At 42.3% G+C, this 21,083-nt stretch overlaps 1 protein-coding gene across 1 annotated transcript in view; it reads left to right on the forward strand.

Moving 5' to 3' along the window:
• The window catches only part of LOC126188270 (glutamate receptor 1-like), a 1,232,223-nt gene that overhangs the window by 993,388 nt on the left and 217,752 nt on the right, over positions 1–21,083 (forward strand). Inside the window, exon 11 of the mRNA XM_049929849.1 lies at positions 15,280–15,400. Within this exon, the coding sequence (XP_049785806.1) occupies positions 15,280–15,400 (121 nt within the window). The remainder of the gene's footprint in view (positions 1–15,279; positions 15,401–21,083) is intronic.

A 21,083-nucleotide genomic window follows, 5' to 3' on the forward strand; every position in this document is an offset into this window, starting at 1 on the left:
TTCCGCACCCACCTTATTCAACTGATCTGGCGCCCTCAGGTTTTCCACGTTTTCCACTCTCTATCCAACAACCTTTAAGAAATTTATTTTCCGGATGAAAGCGCTTTCCGAACATGCCTCGACGATCCCTTCGCCTCAAAACCGAGTGATTCCTAAAGTCGCGAAATGGAAAAGTTACACCAGCGTTGATAGGCTATTGTAAATAGTGAGAGAGAATGTATTACTGATGACTAATGTCTCTGTTATGTGCTTCGGCTCTGTCTATTAAACCTATGTAAAAACACTACGAACTTGCATAACCCTTTGTTTCCGAAAACTTAGTTTTACGACAAGCGAATTGTGTGTAACAACTGCATGGCTCCAGAGAGATGTCAGTGATGAACTGATTCAGAATTTTTGTGTGGCTGCCATGCTTCGGCTTTTTCCTATTTGGCCTGTCGCACACCATATGAATGCCGGCATGACATTGTGGGAATAACCACACGTATTCCTAACGTAGCAGTTACCCAACCGGAGCAAGACGTGTATCACCTGTGACATGGGTCCTATAACTGCACCAGTCCACAGATGGATACCGTAACTGCAACAACGCACAGCATTCAGAAAAAGAGGAACTTTAGGACGGATAAAACTGTACAAAGCTCTCTTTTTCCTCTTTTTTTTCGCATGCTGCACGCTTCAGAAGAAAATTGCTGTTATTCGTTGAGTGGCTGTAACAATTCAGTTTTATCTGTGAGTAACATTGGCGTCCAAGCGAATGAGTTTATGAAATTTAGGGTCCGGCACGGATTGTTCATAAAAGCAGGGCACTTACATGGAAGGCATTTCAGCTTCCGCGCGCTCGAGCCATTAAATTACCAATCCCCCGCACACACACGTAACAAAACGATTCGGACCAAATAGGCTTTTTAACTGAGTAGTAGCGATATAACACTTTCGTTTAATAATTTCGCTTGATAGCACCATGGAGCAATACGCTTATCTCGCCTGTGACATAACAGGTGTAGTAATCTCGTCCAACGATACACTATCGTCTCCCGATCAAATATTGGTTAGAACACTTTGCTTAAAGTTGTTTTCGCAAGAAACTTTTGTTTCGGAAGAGTTTTGTAGACGTAGAACACACAACGAGCAATCTTTGCATCTTGAACTGATTACCAACTCCACCTCTACCGTCTCCAAACGAAAGCTTTCTTGCAGCGGCAGAACTGACTAACGCCTGATGTTCTACCAGCATGATCGGTTTTAATTTAGAAAAACTGCGTAATAAGTCCCAAGTGTGAAAACATAGCGAAATACAGGAAACTTTAATACACGACAGATAACGTGATGATTAACAGAACGGAGGAACCATAAAACGAGGAAGGTAGCGTTCCACGTTTATGAAATTTTCAATAATGTTGAAGTTTGTGTGTAAATGCAGTCTTGATAAGCAATTTATCTTCTAAATCAAACATGATGTTACGAACTGTTCTTAGCAACGTAACTACAGAAAAACAGACAAAAGTAATGCATATTAATAATATATCTTTTAAGCGAATAGTGTCTCTTGCGCTCTCCTGGTCCAGAGTTGTCAAACTCTAACCATCCTTCTTTTTCGTAGGCAGAAGTAATTGTGTCGAGGTTGATTTCAGTACAGCAGTGCACTGGTAGGTAATGAGTTGTCGGAAGAGCTACATCGTGGCGTATCTCCAGCACCGGCAGCTATAGTCTTCAACAGCAAGATGCATAAATGCTTCGTGAGATGTTTGGTGCTGTTTTTAATGCAGCCATAAACACATATTAGTTCTGAACACTGTATTTATTAATCTTACACTGCCTTACATGTTTCGGGCTTACGCCATTCTCGAAGGTTCTACAAGAGATATACATAAAAAGATAAAACCAATGGGTAAATAAACATACTTTATACGAACGAAAGAATCAAACATTACGTGAAAAACATTGACAAAATACATGAAATGCACATCGTAAAAACGAAGAGAGATAGAGCTCACCAAAATATACACCTAATCCTCTCCATTTTTTACGATGTGCGGTTCATGTATTTTATCAAATGTTTCTCACTGAGTGCTTGATTCTTCCGTTTGTACGAAGCACGTTCTAAGAGCCAAGTATTTACACTGATATCCTTTCACGTATTTCTGTTTTAGAGCCTTTGCGAATGCGTACGGTCTAAACGTGCAGTGCAGAATAAGATTAATGAATAAAGTGGTCAAGATTAGTATCGGTTTTTGAGTTATGGTCTTCCCTACAGTTTTACATGGATTCTGAACCACTGTGTAATTCAGCATTTTGCACATTAAAACGGATCCCTAGAGTTGAAAGAAGAGGCAAGTGACAGATCTGTTCTTTCGGACATGTCTGAAAGAACAGATGCCATCTTCATATCGGTTAAGGCTAACCGGCTCATGACCTTCTTCAGTGCGGATGTACACGATTTGCCTGAGCTCTTACGGGACTCGGTGGATAGTCTGCCGCGAGTAATGGATATAATGGCAGGGGCACTACGAATGTAGTGTGTGGACTATAAGTTGAGAATGTGGGTATCACGGGAAGCGTGCCGGCGATAAATCCCTGCAGTCGCACTATCCTCTGTGCCCTCGGTGGCTCTGATGGATAGAGCATCTGCCATGTAAGCGGGAGATCCCGGGTTTTAGTCACGGTCGGGGCACACATTTTCAACTGTCCCCGTTGATGTATATCAACGCCCGTCAGCAGCTAATGGTATTGATTTAAAAGTAATTTCAATATTTCTTGGGCTGAAGACCTTTACTGTGAATTCAGTGTGTAATGACTTTTGCAAATTTCATTGAGTTTTTACGTCGTATCAGATCTTAGAGTGTGAGATCCGGTGAGAAAACTAAAATTCTCTAATCAAGTAAAATTTTCTGGTAATCGTAGAAACCGCATTGTCATTCATGATTTTGTGGTTGGAAATAAAATTTTTCAATAGAAGTATTCTGTTACAATAATGCCTTCTTTAAAACTAAAATCTTCTGATAAAATAATTCTGTTTGATGACTGACACTTCTAATAAGGCCACATTCCACTCGTTCTTCTTTGCGTCTTGTAGTGTAGCGGAATTCCGAACTTCCTTCGTGTGTTTTTGTCCCACTGTGAATTAATAACCTTTATTATTGGTATACATTTGCTGTTGCAGTTACCAATATCATTGTTTTAGTAATTCTTGAAAACCCTCTTTCGCTACTCTGCGTGTATTTATCACGTAGAAAATAAAAATATTCCGTAAGCCAAGTTTAACTGTCGGTATTTGTTACCAGAAAGAGACTCCAATCCTGTAATATGGAACTAGTTGTTGTGCTACCATTCTATTAGCCATACCACTTGTCTAAGCGAACGTAATAACAATTTTACTTTCAACTGAGACGTTCACTACCTTCATCTGCATATTCCATGACCATACTGGCAACATTCGAATGTGATCTTCCTTTCACAAGCAAACCTCCGCGTTCTGTCCCTGACAAACCAATAGAGACAGACCGCCCGATGGCATAGTTACATGCAGTGTGTAGGGGCATAAGGTCAGCTCACCTCTCTCCCGGTAGTAGTCGACTTTCTTGGACGGTATGAAGTTGGCACCCGACTGTCGATATATATACATTAATTCAGAGTTCTTGGGAGATATGCAGTAGTTCTAGTGTTCTCTGTACTAAGTTTTAATAGTTATACAGAATTTAGTGAAGAAAACACTAAAATCTGGAAAATTTTATTCTTGTAAAATAAATTATTGGCCAATTTTCGAAAGTAAAGCTGTGGAAGCAATTCTGACTAGCTCTCCAAGAGCTCTACTCAGTAACAAAATGACATTTTTTTGTGCAGGTAACACTTTATGAAATGACTGCAATAGTGATAGACCCACTTTCACTACATAAAATGTACGAAATCGCACTAGAATTCTGGTGACAGTTCCGATCACAGTTCTGGATAGCACGCAAAGAGTTTTACCGAAAAACCTAAGGTAATGTCCACCTGCTTAGCTAGGTGGTAACGTGCTCCCATGCGTGCGTGCTCCTGTTCGATTCCCGACTGGATTGGAGATTTTCTCCGCTCTGGGACCGGGTGTTGTGTTGTTCTCATCATCATTTCATCCTCACCACCAGCGTGCAAGTCGCCCATTATGGCGTCGAGTGAAATAAGATTTGCACTAGGCGGCCGAACTCCCACGGATGTGGCCTCTCGGCCAACGATGCCATACGCTTATTTCCATTTACCCGAGGTAATTTCTGGTGAAGATATTTATAATTGCAATAATGTGGGATCCACTTCTCTAACATACTGCCTTTCAATCGGAAACTGAGCTTCGCTGCCCTAGCTGTGATCGGTGCTCGTAGGTACAAGTCAGCACATATCATGTCGACCGTCGTTATGTACCCGACTGCTCACAACCTCAGCAATCTGACGGTAAATGCCATATTTTCGTCTACTTATTGTGTCTTATTACAACTACTTTAATTTTATAGTCTTTGCTACAATTAAGTACCGGATTTGAAGATAGCTGTCTCTGTAATGTGCTTTCGAGAACTCTTGTTAACTCCCGTGTTCGATACGTGCTGAGATTATCTAAGACGTAGCAAGACACATGCTATTTTCTTTTTCACAGAGGAGTTTAGACGCGTCATACAGTTCAAGCACCTTTTGTATCTTCATACGTTCGTTGTTGGGGAGGGAAAAGAGAGATAGGCGTATGTTCTTGTCCGCTTAGAGAAGTTTAAAGAATAACAGACAATTAGTTTACGTCAGTTCAAAAGACACACAATTACTGGAGCACCAATAATTCATAGCCAGAAATAATCTCTGGATGGGAGGCAGAGTACTGACGGGACCCAGCATCCGTTGCTACAGCTGCTGGAGAGAGTCGTCTGGTGAAGAGAACTCTGGGCCACGTTTTTGGATATATATATATATATATATATATATATATATATATATATATATATATATATATATATATATATAGAGAGAGAGAGAGAGAGAGAGAGAGAGAGAGAGAGAAAACTGGAGTTGTCTTTCGCCCTGCTCAGCAGAAGGAGACACAGTATACGCTTAACAGGTTAAAAATTATGTTTATAGACTAAATTAACATTTTTAATTATTTAATTAACATATTTTAACAACATTTGTTACAGCACAGGAACCTTACTGAACGTTAAATCGATTCTCTTATCTTTGACGTCCTTTTGCCTTTAACGAATGTCATGGATGCAAATCTTTGTATTCATCTGCATATCACCTCCAAGAGACATAGGCGTATAGAACTATGTTCAAATGTTCTTAGCTGTAGGAAATGTTCACAAAGTAATGAATTCCAGAAATTATGGCAGAGTCATTTTGATATGAACGAAGCTAATCGGACTTCATTTTTTACAATGAAATTATTTTTAACGTATCGGCTCTATTTCTATGTGAATAGGAACCGGCCTTATGTTTTATTCACTAACTAAAAATGGATTAAATCTTATGAATACCACTTTCAAATGACCTTCGCAATATTTAAGTAAAAAAATTGCAACACAATGAGGCAGTTGTGCGATATAAACTAAAGTTGGTAGGCGTGTTTCTACAACCGAAAGAAGATGTCTATTCAAATTTCACTTCCTCGTAGTGGCGGTGGTAGACGTCGTGAGAATTAGTCACCTTTGAGACTGGGCGTGATGAGTTGATGTCACTCAGTAATGCCTTTAAGGTGACGAAGACGCAGATATCAGCACCTCATTGAGTCTGAACGCGGTCGTGTAATAGGGCTACGGCAAGCTGTACATTTCTTCCGCTATATTGCAGAAGACTTAGCAGGAATATAGCAATTTTACGTCATTGCTGACAGCGGTGGCCACGAAAAGGTACGGTCACAACAACAAGACCGGGATCAGGAGGGCCATGTGGCACTGCACAGAGGGAAGATCATCGTGTTCGGGGTGTGACTGTTTCGCTCGTAATGGGTCTGCAACAGCAATTTCAGCAACAGTTGGCACTACAGTGATACAACGTCGGTTACTTAGAGGACAACTGCAAGCCAGATGCACTGTAGCGTGAATTCCACTGACCCTCTGCCAGGAACTTTATTGTGAATTGCAGAGTAATCACGTAGATATAGATGAGATCCCAAACGACATTCGTTTGCGACCTCAGTGGTGTCAAGAGACAGCTCGTAGGAGGGTGGGCTGGAGGTGTTTTGTGCTTTCTGATGAAGGTGGTTCTGTCTCTGTACCAGAGATGGCCGTGTGTTGACTAGAAGGAGGTCAACAAACAATCTGTCTTCGGGTTAGACACAGTGCCCCTACACCTGTAGCTATGGTCTTGGCTGTTATTTCGTAGCCGGCCAGTGTGGGCGAGCGGTTCTAGGCGCTTCAGTCAGGAACCGCGCGACCGCTACGGTCGCTGGTTCGAATCCTGCCTCGGGCATTGCTGTGTCATTAGGTTCGTTAGGTTTAAGTAGTTCTAAGTTCTAGGGGACTGATGACCTCAGTAGTTAAGTCCCATAGTGCTCAGAGCCATTTGAACCATTTTTGTTATTTCGTATGACAGCAGGAGCACTCCCGTGCTTATCCTACGCATCCACACTGCTTATTTAGAAGTCTGTCTGGTAATTTGACCTGTTGTGTTGTCGTTCATGGCAAGCATCCCATGGGTAACACTACATTGCTCGTCCATATACCTCTGTTGTAACCCAGCATGCTCTACAAAGTCTCGACATGTTACCTTGTCCTGCTCGATCACCGGACCTGTCCCCAGTGGAGCACATACGGGACGTCATCGATCGACAACTCCAGCTTCATCCAAAAGTAGCATTAACTGCCTCTGTTCTGACCGACCAAGTGCATCAGGCGTGGAACTACATCACACAAACTGAGATTCGTCGCATGCACAACACAATGCATGCACTTTTGCAGGTTTGCATTCAACATTCTAGTGGTTATACCGGTTATAATATACAACCATCTCACATTCGCAATGGCGTATCTCGCGCTTACATTATCGTGTGATCTTGTGATGTTAGCAGCGCGGGCACTCGCGCGGTCTAGGGCGTCTTGTAATGGTCCGTGCTTCTCTCCCCCGTCGTAGGTTCGAGTCCTCTCTCGGGCATGGCTGTGTGTGTTGTCCATAGGGTAAGTTAGTTTAAGTGAGCTTAACTATTGTGCAGGGACCGACGACCTCAGCAGTTTGGTCCCATAAGAACTTACCACAAATTTCCAAAAAATTGTAATCTTTATCACTTAAATATCTTATCTAGGCAAATGATTCCACCAAATACTATCACTCAACGTTAAGTATTTTTTGGTGTTGCGTTTTTCTTTTTGTCACTGTGTTTGGCCGCATTTTTGTCATCCGCAACACCTTCACTCTTTTCTCATTTACAGAAATTGACTCCAATCCTCATTTTATAACTGAAGGATGATCAGTTTTAAAATAATTTCAAATGGGCTGACGGTTTTGACATCTTATTTTAAATTTAGGCTATGAGATGGCAACCAACTGCAAATAAAAAGGTTAATTGAAATTGCTAGTTGTCATGTTGTATGGTTCATTTATCAGATAGTGTAATTTTATGTTCTAAAAAGTCAGCAATTTTCCAGTTTCAAAATGTGTTCAGGAGCTTTCCTTTAGAAATATTGCTCTTCAAAATGCAGAACAAGTTCAACATATTCCAAATCCAAAAGTTCACAGTAAACTCAGAATTCTCGTGTAGTTACTGCCGAAGGTCTAGGTTTATTCACACATTTCAGAGCCGGTGACATAACATGCTTGTGTTTAATGTTTTAAGGTTTTTCTACACAGTGACTCGTTGTGCAAAATGCAGTAATATTTTACTACAAGCTGATTTAAAGTTTTCGAGCTAATTTACAGTGTCGTTGATGCTACCTATCATTGACGTCTCTCCGTCAGTACACACATTGATGAGTTTCATCTGATTTTATGTTTTTGCAGGGGTAGTTTTACTTTTTTAAGCATCTCAGATCCTCTTCTTTTAGCATATAACGTCTACAGACTGGAAAGTTATCCTAAGACATAAAATTAACATCATTTCCAGTTATATAAATGGTAAACTGAGCAAAATCGCATGTGTCTGTTGATCCACTCAAAGGTAGAGAAAATAAAGTACGAGAATGGACAAGGTCTTCCAGTTGCTAAGATACGTCCTCGTTTCGTCTCATAACTGTGTGTCTTGACGTATGAGTTTTTTCTTTCTAATATCAATATCCTTGTGGTTCTTGAAGTTTTCCCGGCGTATTGAATGTTCGATGAGATTTCTGGGTTGCAGCCGGATCATGTTGACTTCTTGCCACGATATTTCGGCTGGCAATCGTCCAGCCATCTTCAGGTGAGTGTCCGTCACTAGAGACTGCAAGTTCCCTGAGTCAACTTTATAGCAAAAAACTGGCGCGAAAACGCATGCGCATTTGCCTCCGTCTCAGGAGCGTCCTCTATCGACATCTGGGCCTCTGGAGGTACTGTTCTATCTATGGAGTGCAGGCGCATGCGCAAAGGTGAAAACTACATGTCCGCTCTCTGTCGGAATGCGCTCCCGCGTCGGTAACAACAGACGTCAGTTGTCGCCAGACGTGTCATTGTGAATAAACTGTCTTGTCTCAGAGGAAATTAGAGATATCACCGGGTCGCAAGCCTTGTCCAGTTGAAAACCGCCATCACGATTTGTAAGATTTGGCGCTAGGCGTATCTCCACAGATTCTTTAATTACTGAATCTCAGAAAGTTTTCGCTGGGGCCAAGGCTTTCGTGGCAGAAAAATCCATAGCGTGTCCTGTGGTAATACAGTGCTCAGTTACGGCCGACTTACTGGGCTGCGAAAGGCGAGTGTGGCGTTCGTGTTCAACGGACCTTTCATGTACTGTGCGTGTCGTCTGACCGATGTAGGATTTGCCACACTGGCAAGGAATTTTATAGATCCCGGCCTTCCGCAGACCCAGATCGCCATTTACTGAACCGAGAAGGGCACTAATCTTCGCCGGTGGCCGGAAAGTTATTTTAACTTGATGTTTCCTTAGAATCCTTCGTCCTTAAGACGGACATGTAGTTTTCACCTTTACGCATGCGCCTCTGCTCTACAGATAGGTCAGTAACTCCAGAGGGCTGTTTTAAGTTCCACAATTTTCCCCCATTTTATCAGTTAAGTCACCGATTTTATCGCCAGCTTTTATTATTTATGATCTCCATCTTTTTAAAACAAATTCTGTAGGCTGAAGAGCGACGTACTATGCTGCTGCCAGCCCGCCCCCTTCGGGTGACGGAAACTCTCCAGTGACGGACACTCACCTGAAGATGGTTGGACGATTGCCAGCCGAAATATCGTGGCAAGAAGTTAACATGATCCGGCTGCAACCCCGAAATCTCATCGAACATCAATATCGTTATTACCAAATGGCGTCCAAACGTATGGAGACAAAGTACAACAATATCTTCTCCATCAGAAAGAAGTATGCCTTTTAGTTTATCGAAATATAATTTGTCTTTTTCTGCTTTCTTCCTTTTTCCTTGTCACATTCTCTTTCCGTAACCTCATACCCTAGTACATCCTTCATCTCTTAAGAGCTAGTGATTTCCTATTAGATAATAAACTTTCAAGACAATTGATCCAAATGTTTGTCCTTTCTTTTACTAGAAGCCCATGATATTATTTGGTTTAAGAAATAACGTCTAATTGGTTTCAGACCTTGGTCGTCTCATAGCCGTGAAAATAAGTTTCAAAAGCGAACTGCGAATCCTCATTACCACGATTATTATAAATGCTGAACATTCTACCTCAGCCACAATTTTAAATTCAATGGCTAACTTAAAATAAACAACGGAACACTATGTAATCTTACTTGAGTGGCTATCCAGTTTGGGGTTGGACCGTCCTGGTACCTGAGAACGATGTTTAAGGATGTGAAGTACCATGGAAACGCTGTGGCAAGAAATCGCGTTGCCGATTCTATTTATCTGCCGGAGGCAGCTAAAACGCATCCAAAAACCCGGCCCATAATTATCTTCACCAAACAACAAACTCCGGCAGCTGTAGCACTGTAAGCGGGATCTACGACAGCCTCTCATCGAAGATGTATTTCCCACTATTGATGACTGGTGCTCCAGTAATCGTGTGTCTTTTGTACCGATGTAAATTAATTAATTTAATTGCGAGTGTAAGTTATTCTTTTAGCTCCTCTTAAGCCAACAAGATCCTACCTCTATAACTGTTTCCATCCTCGACAATGGACGTACGCAGCTACAAAGTTACTTCAATTGTATGACGCATCTGAACACCTCTGTGGAAAAAATAGCGTACGTATTGCTGAATACTGAATTATTACAGTACGTAATGAACACGGAAGTAACAGGAGTTCACGAAAGAGCGTTATAGAGACAGCTATCTTCAAATCCGATACTGATTAAATTAAAGTAATTGTAATATAACGCAATAAGTAGACGAAAACATGGTAGTAGCCATTAGATTCGTAGGGTTGTCAGCTGTCGGATACGTACGATGTGTGCCGACTTGTACCTACATGCGCCGATCACAACTAGAGCAGCGAAGCTCAGCTTTGGGGAATTCGAATGCGTTTCAATCGAAAAGCTAAATGTTACTGAAATGGGTCCCCCGTTATTGCATTTATAAACGATTAACGTCACAAGAAATTATCTTAGATTTCTCGATAAAACTCTTGGGATTCTGTCCAGTACTGTGATCGAAATTGTCAACCGAACTCTAGTACGATTTCGTATATTTACGTAGTGAAAATGGGTTCTTCATTATTTCAATTATCTCATAAAGTGTTACCTGCACAGAAAATGTCATTATGGTTTTCTACTAGAACTCTCTATCTATCTGCCGTAGGCAGCTAAAAGGCAGAATTGCGATCACAACTTTACTTTCGCAAATTGGCAAATAATTCTTTTACAACATTAAAATGTTCCTGTTTAGTAGTGTCCTCTTCTCGAAATTCTGCATAACTATTCAAATTTAGTTTAAATGGTCCAAATGGCTCTGAGCACTATGGGACTTAACATCTGAGGTCATCAATCCCCTAGAAATTTGAACTACTCAAGCACAACTAACCTAAGGACATCACAAACATCCATGCTCGAGGGAGGATTCGCACCTGCAACCGTAGCAGTCGCGCGGTTCCGGACTGAAGCTCCTAGAACCGCTCGGCCACAGCGGCCAGCATCAAATTTAGCACAGTGAACTCTAGAACTGTAGCAGACCTATCAAGAACTCCGAGAAAGATCAATATTCTTGGAAAATCGGGTGCCAAATTAACATGATTCTTTCTTAGCCTTGGAGCCAACATTACTCACTCACTTACACTATGTGATCAAAAGTATCCGGACACCTGGCTGAAAATGACCTACAAGTAAGTGGCACCCTCCATCGGTAAGGCGGGAATTTCAATACGGAAGCCTTGACTATAACTTCCACTCTCCCAGGCATACGTTCAATCAGATGCTGGAGGTTTTCTTGGGGAACGGAAGCCCATTCTTCACGAAGTGCTGCACTGAGGAGACGTATCGATGTCGGTCGGTGAGGCCTGCCATGAAGTCGGTGTTCCAAAACACCCCAAAGTTGTTCTATAGGATTCAGGTTAGGACTCTGTGCAGGCTAGTCCATTACGGGAATGTTATGGTCGTGTAAAGAATCCGCCTCAGGCCGTGTGTTATGAACAGGTGCTCGATCGTGTTGGAAGATGTAATCACCACCCCCTAATTGCTCTTCAACAGTGGGAGGCAAGAAGGTCCTTAAAACATCAATGTAGGCCTGTGTTGTGATAGTGCCACGCCAAACAACAAGTGCTGCAAGCCCCCTCCATGAAAAACGCGACCACACCTTAACACCACCGCGTCCGAATTTTACTGTTGGCACTACATATGTTGGCAGATGACGTTCACCGGGCATTCGCCATACTCACTCCTGCCATCGGATCACCACATTGTGTACCGTGATTTGTCATTCCACACACCGTTTTTACACTGTTCAATCGTCAAATGCTTACGCTCCTTACACCAAGCGAGATGTCGTGGGCATTTACCGGCGTCATGTGTGGTTTATGAGCAGCCACTCGACAATGAAATCCAAGTTTTCTCCCCCCCCCCCCCCCCCCTAACTTTCATAGTGCTTGCAATGGATCCGGATGCAATTTGGAATTCCTGTGTGATGGTCTGGATAGATGTCTGCCTATTACACATTACAACCCTGTTCAATTGTCGGCGGCCTCTGTCAGTCAACAGACGAGATTGGCCTGTACGCTTTTGTGTTATACGTGTCCCTTTACGTTTCTACTTCACAATCACATAGGAAACAGTGGACCTAGAAATGTTTAGGAGTGTGGAATTCTCGCGTATGACACAAGTGACACCCAATCACCAGACCACGTTCGAAGTCCGTGAGTTCCGCGAAGCGCTCCTTTCTGCTCTCTCATCATGTCTAATGACTACTGAGGTCGCTGATATGGAGTACCTGGTAGTAGGTGGCAGCATAATGCATCTAATACGAGAAACGTATGTTTTTGTGGGTGTCTGGATATTTTGATCGCATAGTGCAGCTTTTAAACCTTATTTATTTCATTATCTAGAGATTTTTAGGAGTGTGGAAATCACGCATACAGACGTATGACGTAAGTTACACCCAATAACCTGACCGCGTTCGAAGTTTGTGAGTTCAGGGAGTTCCCCATTCTGCTCTCCCACAATGTCTAATGACTTCTGAGGTCGCTGATATGGAGTACCTGGCAACACATTGCACCTAATATGAAAGACGTATGTTGTGGGGGGAGTCTGGAAACTTTTTATGACATAGTGTAGTTCCTCGACTGGCGTCACGAGGCTAAGTGCAAACCGTTCCAGACCTCCCACAAAGAACAGATCCCTATAAGTTGGCACTACTGGAAATCGAACACAGGCACCCCCCCCCCCCCCCCCCCATAGCATCCACACACGCTGATCACTGAGCTGCAGAGGTGAAGTTTCTGACACACACCGCTCTTTAAATGCTATAATTACGAAAGAAGTAATGTTAAATTCACTATTTATGTTCTGCTCTTGAAATACTCTCTGGAGTATAATGGCCTGCAGCTTACCGAATTTCGCAAAAATTCCTTCTTTTCCGTAGCATTCATTTCATTCCAGGAACTTAGAGGTTGAACTTTTCTTTAGTCCAAGTTGAAATTTCAATTAATGAAAAGTGTGCGGTGTGATTTGTTATTAGAGAGTAACAATAAACTGTCTACAATAATAATAATTATCTTGATTTAATTTTTAGAACTTAATGATCGGAATTTGTCACATATGACAGAAACCCCTCTGCAGGGTTTTTGCATTTATCCCGCCTTTCATTCTGAGGATTACGTTAGGTTTTTCAAGTCAGCAGTGCCTTCTGTACTCTATCATTAATAAACTAGCGTTTTTTCTTAAGAAATAATTTTGGGGCCTATTGGATAATCATATGACAAAGGTACCCAAAATTTTTGACGGAATAGCTTACGGCCATTGTGAAACTGAAAGTGACGTACCTTTCTTATAAACCCTTCAAATGTAATGCGACATCATTGCGTTTTCACTTATATCTGCAGAAGACAATATTTCGGTTTTCGTCTCCTGTCTCACATTAGCCACGCGTACTCAGTGTAATGTCATTCTGCGTAGTGAAGGTGTTTCCCGCTACTTGAGTGTCAATAACCTCTTTTATTACGCTGGCACTAAAGTCAGTTGATCTTCCCAATTATTCTAAGGAGGTCGCTGTTCGGTTGTAGCGCGTATTCATCCTCATCGTAATACACTGAAGCGCCGAAGATAATGGTATAAGTATACGTATTCAATTACAGATATTCAAATAGATGCAGAATACGGCGCTGCGGTCGGCAACGCCTATATAAGACATCTAGTGTCTGGCGCAGTTGTTCGATAGGTTACTGCTGATACAAGGGCTGGTTATCAAGATTCAAATGAGTTTTAATCGTGGTATTGTACTCGGCGCACGATCAATGGGACACAGTTCATGAGTTTTCCGTGAATGTCAGGAACATGGTGAAACATCAGATCTCCGACATCGCAGCGGCCGGAAAAAGTTTCTGCAAGGACGGGACCAACGACGATAGAAGAGAATAGTTTAACGTGGCAGAAGTGCAAGCATTCTCCAAATTGCTGCAGATTTCAGTGCTGAGCTATCAACAAGTGTCAGCGCGCGAACCATTCAACGAAACATAATCGATATTGGCTTTCGGAGCTGAAGGTCCACTCGTGTACCCTTGATAGACGCTGCATGTCAGCAGGGTACTGCTGGTGGAGGCTGTGGGGCGTGTGCAGTTGGCATGATATGGGACTCTTGATACGTCTAGGTACGGCTCTATAGGTGACACGTACGGGGCGTGTGCAGTTGGAGTGATATGGGACCCTAGGTACGTCTAGGTACGACTCTATAGGTGACACGTTTTTAAGCATCCTGTGTGATCACCCGCATCCATTCATGTCTATTGTGCTTTCCTACGCTCTTGGGCAGTTCCAGCAGGACACTGCGACACCCCAGATGGCCAGAATTGCTGCAGAGTAGCTCCAGGAGGAACACTAATCTTAGTTTAAACACTTCCGCTGCCCACCAAACTCCCTTGAAGTGAACGTAATTGATCCTATCTGGCGCTGCAGTCATTGACTGTGCGGCTGGTCCCGGCGTAGGTTCGAGTCCTCCCTCGGTATTGGGTGTGTGTGTATGTCCTTAGGATAGTTTAGGTTCAGTCGTGTGTAAGCTTAGGGACTGATGACCTTAGCAGTTAAGTCCCATATGATTTCACACACATTTGAACTTTATTTTTTATCCTATCTGGGATACCGTGCAATGTGCTGTTCAAATGGTTCAAATGGCTCTGAGCACTATGGGACTTAACATCAGAGGCCACCAATCCCCTAGAACTTAGAACTACTTAAACCTAAGTAACCTAAGGACATCACACACATACACGCCCGAGGCAGATTTAGAACCTGGGTCCGTAGTGGGCGCGCGGTTCCAGACTGAAGTCCCTAGAACCGCTCGGCCACTGCGGAAGGCAATGTGCTGTTCAGAAGAGATCTACACCCCCTCATACTCTTACTGGATTTATGGACAGCCCTGCAGGTTTCATGGAGTTACTAAATATAGTAAAGAAAATATTGTTGAGAAAGAGTAGTACTGAGGAACCCTCTAGCGTACTTTGGAAATCTGGGTAGTTTTAGAATTTTCGCAATTTTTTCCTCTTAATTCATTACCACCACGTCGTCCCATTTGTTTTGTTGGCAGGAGGAACCATACATAATCCTTCGGAAGCCAGAGGCTGGAGAGGTTCTCTCCGGCAACGACCGCTTCGAGGGGTACTGCAAGGACCTCGCTGATCTGATTGCCAAGAAGATCGGCATCAACTGTGAGTTGTATTATGCCATAATCAATGACTTAGGTGTAGTTTGTTACTATTATGTTTTTGTACAACTGCACAATGATACTTTAACTCTCGAAGCTACGAAATCAAATTGACTGGTTATTTCTGCCGGTAAAACATTTTTCTGCGGGAGATACTGATCTGATTTCGAGACAAACCGAAGGTCTTCTTCTGCCTGAAAGTTTCTTCTTTTCAGAAATTTCTTGACAGTACTTCTGTAGCAATGTGCGAGTTCAAGCATTGCGTCTTGTTACGTGGTATGTTATGATAATTCATATCTCACTACGGTATTCACTGGAAGCTACTCATAGTGATTTGCGTATCTCTTGTTTGAATAAATTGGAGATACTAATTATCTATTTTGCTATTTGATGTAATAAACTACTGGCCAGGCGTAATGGTGGATGCCTGCCAGCGCGCTGATGCCGCACTTGTTCCTAGTGTCGCGAAGCACTCTCTACAACATTCGAAAACGGCAACCCTGAGTGTCCGTAGTTGCCTAGTTCGAGTGCTGGTAGAGCGTCAGTTATAGAACGGTGTGTAGATTTTTCGTACAGGGTTTGTTTGCATTGTTTAGTAAGTTATTAGTTCTGGCAGTTTAAGTGGGAGTAAAAAAACTTAGTATTATTTGTAAAATATATTTACTGAGTGAAAGTGTTTGTGTAAGTTGAAAATGGAAAAGTGGGAAGAAAAAGAGATTTTCCCTGTGCCATGTCGGTCAGATTTCAAACAACTTGAATCATACGCACTTTCATAGCAGGTTAAATGCGACTGATAAAGGCTGCTGAGTTTCGGAAACAAAGCAAATAAGTAATCCACTATGTATAAAAATATTTTAAACATCTTGTAGACATGTAGGCATGTGATCAAAAGAATACGGATACTCTCAAAAACATACTTTTTATATCAGGTGCATTGTGCTGCCACTTACTGCCAGGTACTCCATATCAGTAAACTCAGTAGTCATTAGACATAGTTACAGAACAGAATGGCGCGCTCCGCGGATCTCTCGGACTTCGAACGTGGTCAGGTGACTGGGTGTCACTTGCGTCATACGTCTGAAAGCGAGATTTCCACGCTCATAAACATCCCTAGGTCCACTGTTTCCGATGTCATAGTGAAGTGGAAACGTGAAGGGACAACTACAGCACAAAAGCGTACAGGCTGACCTCGTCTGTTGACTGGCAGAGACCGACGACAATTGAAGACGGTCGTAATGTGTAATCGGTAGACATCTAACCAGACCATCACACAGAATTTCCAAACTGCATCTGGATCCACTGCAAGTACTAAGACAGTTAGGCGGGAGTTGAGAAAACTTGGATTTCACGGTCGGGCTGCTGCTCATAAGCCACACATCTCACCGGTAAATGCCAAACGACGCCTCGCATGATATACACAGCGTAAACACTGCACGATATAACAGTGTAAAACGTTGTGTGGAATGACGAATCACGATACACAATATGTTGATCGGATGCAAGGTGGGGGCATAGCGAATGCCCGGAGAACTTCATCTGCCAGCGTATGTAGCGCCAACAGTGAAATTCGGAGGCGGTGGTGTTATGGTGTGGTCGGTCTTTTTCATGAAGGGGGCTTGCATGCCTTGTTTTGCGTAGCACTGTCACAGCACAGGCCTACATTGGTGTTTCAAGGAACTTCTTGCTTCCCACTCTTCAGGAGCAATTCGGAGATGGCACCTACACTTTTCAACACGGTACAGCACCTGTTTATAATACACGACCTGTGGCGGAGTGGTTACATGACAATAACATCCTTGTAATGGACTGGCGTGCACAGAGTCCTGACCTGAATCCTATAGAACAGCTCTTGGATGTTTTGGAACGCCGACTTCGTGCCAGGCCTCACCGACCGACATCGATACCTCTCCTCAGCGCAGCACTCCGTGAAGAATGGGCTGCCATTCCCCAAGAAACCCTCCAGCAGCTGATTGAACATACTCCTGCGAGAGTGGAAGCTGTCACTAAGGCTAAGAGTGAATTCCAGCACTACCGATGGAGATAATGGCGAGTACCCAACGTCAGAGAAATGGAGAAAATGTTGATTGAAAAACTCTGCTATAACATATTAAACGATATACGATTTAAATACAAGCGTCAGAATGATATACAAGTATTACTTCATGACAATGACTTAGTGCCCTCCGGAATTAAAGTTTAGCGAACGATAAATTCGCTGCATACTTGAGACAAAATGCGACCTATATTCTGCTTGGATGAACCTTGGATTACTCAAGACCAGTTAGTAAAGTACCTGGCAGAGTTCGAGCGGAAGTGGTGGCCTTACGGTACCTGTTAGGAAAGGGGGGCAGGATGATAGTTGCGCAAGTGGTGTCAGAGAAGACTGACTTCCTTAAAAATGTAAATTAGTTTAGACATGAAGCGAAACAAACAAGTCAGAAGAGTACATTTGGGAAATGAAAACAGCGGAGTTTGAGCAAATATGCATTTTCGTTTGCTTGCTAATTTGCTAGAAAATCTAGTAGTTATATTTTTTACCCTGAGTTGCGTTTTTGTCACTGATTTACATAAATTTACACTTCATGTGAACTTACAATAACTAATTTCATCTGTGATAGTCTTACACACTGTAGAATGCGAATAACGAATTCAGTGCCAAGGTTTTTTAATTTTTTTAAATTTAAATAATGTACTCGTACATTGTTTATATGATGATGTGAGTGACATAGTCTAAATCAATACTTCTACGCAAAAACGAAATTCTATTGATTTTGCTCAAAGAAGAAATTATTAGAACAAGTAACAGTTGCAAGTGACCATCAATACATGTGACCCACAGTTCGGCAACAGTGCACTAACAGCCACTCGCCAGTACGCCTGACCATAGCTATAGGTGACTAAGTCATAATATGGAGAAACATGGCGGCGTATAGTGCCATTTTTGGTTATATTTTGAACACTAAACGAATGGGAATAATTACATTTTAAATACCAAATTGAATTACAACTACGATGTTCCCTCGCATGTTATTAAAAAGGAACATTTATCATAAAGAGAACGAAATCAGCCTCGAAGAAAGACTGCACTACGGGACTGGATATTTCGACATACTACACCAACAAAAAACAGAAAAAAGAAATCTGTCGGAAACGAATCAGAGCTAGTATAGTAAAATAATATTTGGCTATATAGTTCAAACACAGAATACAATACACGCTTGCAAATGCACTGAGCAACACAGTAGAGGGTCACCTTTTGAAACCCCGTAATTTTCCCCCACTGTGCTGCTCAACCTTACTCTGTAATGATGAAAAAGCGTGTCGACACATAATAAAATCAACGCCACAGCTCAGAAGTTCATGTAAGATGTAAGGCGGGTTTATGGTATCACACTGGCACCAAATTTCACCACAATTCTGCCCAACCGTTATCGTGTCACATGATGGGAAGGTCGTCACACCTCTCTTACTCAAAATTCACCCCCTTCTTTTGACCCATCAGTGACGGAGGTCAAAACAGTGCCACCCAGCGTTGAAATCGTTCACTTTTCTTATGGGTGTCGGAGGAAAATATTGCAACACATTGCCGCTAAGGACCGACAGGAAAGGTCCCAGGAAATGGCATGAAGTGCATCAATGAAAAGATCCCTGACCGTGGGGCGTCGATTTCCACATATTTTTCAGTTCGCAGTGTGATGCGCAACAGGACTAAGTTGTTGACAACGTTAGACCTAGCTGGCAACCACTAACCTCCCACCCCCCCTTCGCACCGCCAGCCCCCCATCCCCAGGATGGTTGAACCGTTCTCTGACGACATCATGGGACAGCAACTCCGTTGACCGTGATAACGGGATGTGACGCCTTTGGTGCTTAGTGCGGCTACATATTTTTCTCTGGTATACAAGGTGGGAAATTGGAATGCAGTTAAAGGGGAAATAGTAAAAGAAACGGTTGTAGGACAACATGGGCCAGGGACAAGAAATGAAAGAGGAGAGAGACTAATTGAGTTCTGTAATAAATTTCAGCTAGTAATAGCGAATGCTCCGGTTAAGAATTACAAGAGGAGAAGGTATACCCAGAAAACGCTGGGTGATACAGGAAGATTTCAGTTAGATTACATCACAGTCAGACAGAGATTCAGAAATCAGATACTGGATTGTAATGCGTACCCAGAAGCCGATATGGACTCAGATCACAATGTTGCAGTGATGAAGACTAGACTGAAGTTTGAGAGATTAGTCAGAAATAATCTATACGCAAATAAGTGGGATATGGGGATATTACGAAATGAAGCACTTTAACTTCTTTAAGGCTATAGCTAGATCAATAAGTAATAGCTCAGTAGGCAGTACCGTTGACGAGGAATGGACATCTCTAAAAAGGGCGTTCAAGAAGTTGGAAAGGAAACCGTCGGTACAAAGAAGGTAACTGCGAAGAAACCATGGGTAACAAAAGAATTTTTTTTAGGCTACTACAGTTGATCGATGAAAGAAGGAAGGACGAAAATGTTTCGGGAAATTCAGGAATACAGAAATACAAAAAATGGTTCAAATGGCTCTGAGCACTATGGGACTTAACATCTATGGACATCAGTCCCCTAGAACTTAGAACTAGTTAAACCTAACTAACCTAAGGACAGCACACAACACCCCGTCATCACAAGGCAGAGAAAATCCCTGACCCCGCCGGGAATCGAACCAGGGAACGCGGGCGCGGGAAGCGAGAACGCTACCGCACGACCACGAGCTGCGGACAGAAATACATATCAGTTAGGAATGAAATAAACAGGAAGTGAAGGGAAGCTAAGATGAAAGGGCTGCATGAAAAATGTGAAGAAATCGAAAAAGAAATAATGTTTGGAAGGACTGACTCAGCTTACACAAAAATCAAAACAACCTTCAATGACATTAAAAGCAAGGGCGGTAACATTATGAGTGCTATGGGAGACGTCACAGCAGCTATTTCTATTACATTGCTGGTAAAACCCGACGCTAGTATTACAGATTCCTCTTGATACCTTCGATCCCTTCGGTGCAACAATCTTGCAAACAGATTTTATTCCGTGGTTTTCTTATTCTTTTACTTTTGATTAATTATTTCAGCACAATTTTTTTGCTATGAGATATTAATGTGCGCGAACTTTCGTTAGCCGGCGCTAGAGTGGGTTCCAAAGATTAGCTCTGCCCCTAAAATGGGCTGCCTGATAAGAGGTGCGGCGAGACGGGAACTATTTGCGCCTTCCTCTTTAATGCAGATACACGCTGCATCTGTACTTCATGCCTGTACTTTCGCTGTGAATAATGACGTTGTATCCTTTCCTGAAAATAGAAGAAGTACTGGCGAGGATTAAAGGGGTGGGGCCGATGGTGTTACGGGTCGAAACCAAAAATGGCAAGAAATTGTAAAAATTTGCAACCTTCGTAATTTTTAGTTGCGTGGCTCATTGGATCGTGTTTCTATGAGCAAATAATTTCTTATTTTCAATTTTGTCGATACTTACATTGCAAATAAATCGAAATGATGCTAGTGCATTTCTTAACACATTCATAAGGAAAAACAGAAATTTCTAATAGAAAATAAATTTCCAAGAAATTTGCAGCGTCCATAAGGAAGTTCGTTCTTGTCATATATTGCCAACACTTGTAACCTATTGTAATTCTCAATGAAAAAAGACGAAAGCCGGAATA

Source organism: Schistocerca cancellata, chromosome 5 (assembly GCF_023864275.1).
Source record: "Schistocerca cancellata isolate TAMUIC-IGC-003103 chromosome 5, iqSchCanc2.1, whole genome shotgun sequence".
NCBI lineage: Eukaryota > Metazoa > Arthropoda > Insecta > Orthoptera > Acrididae > Schistocerca > Schistocerca cancellata.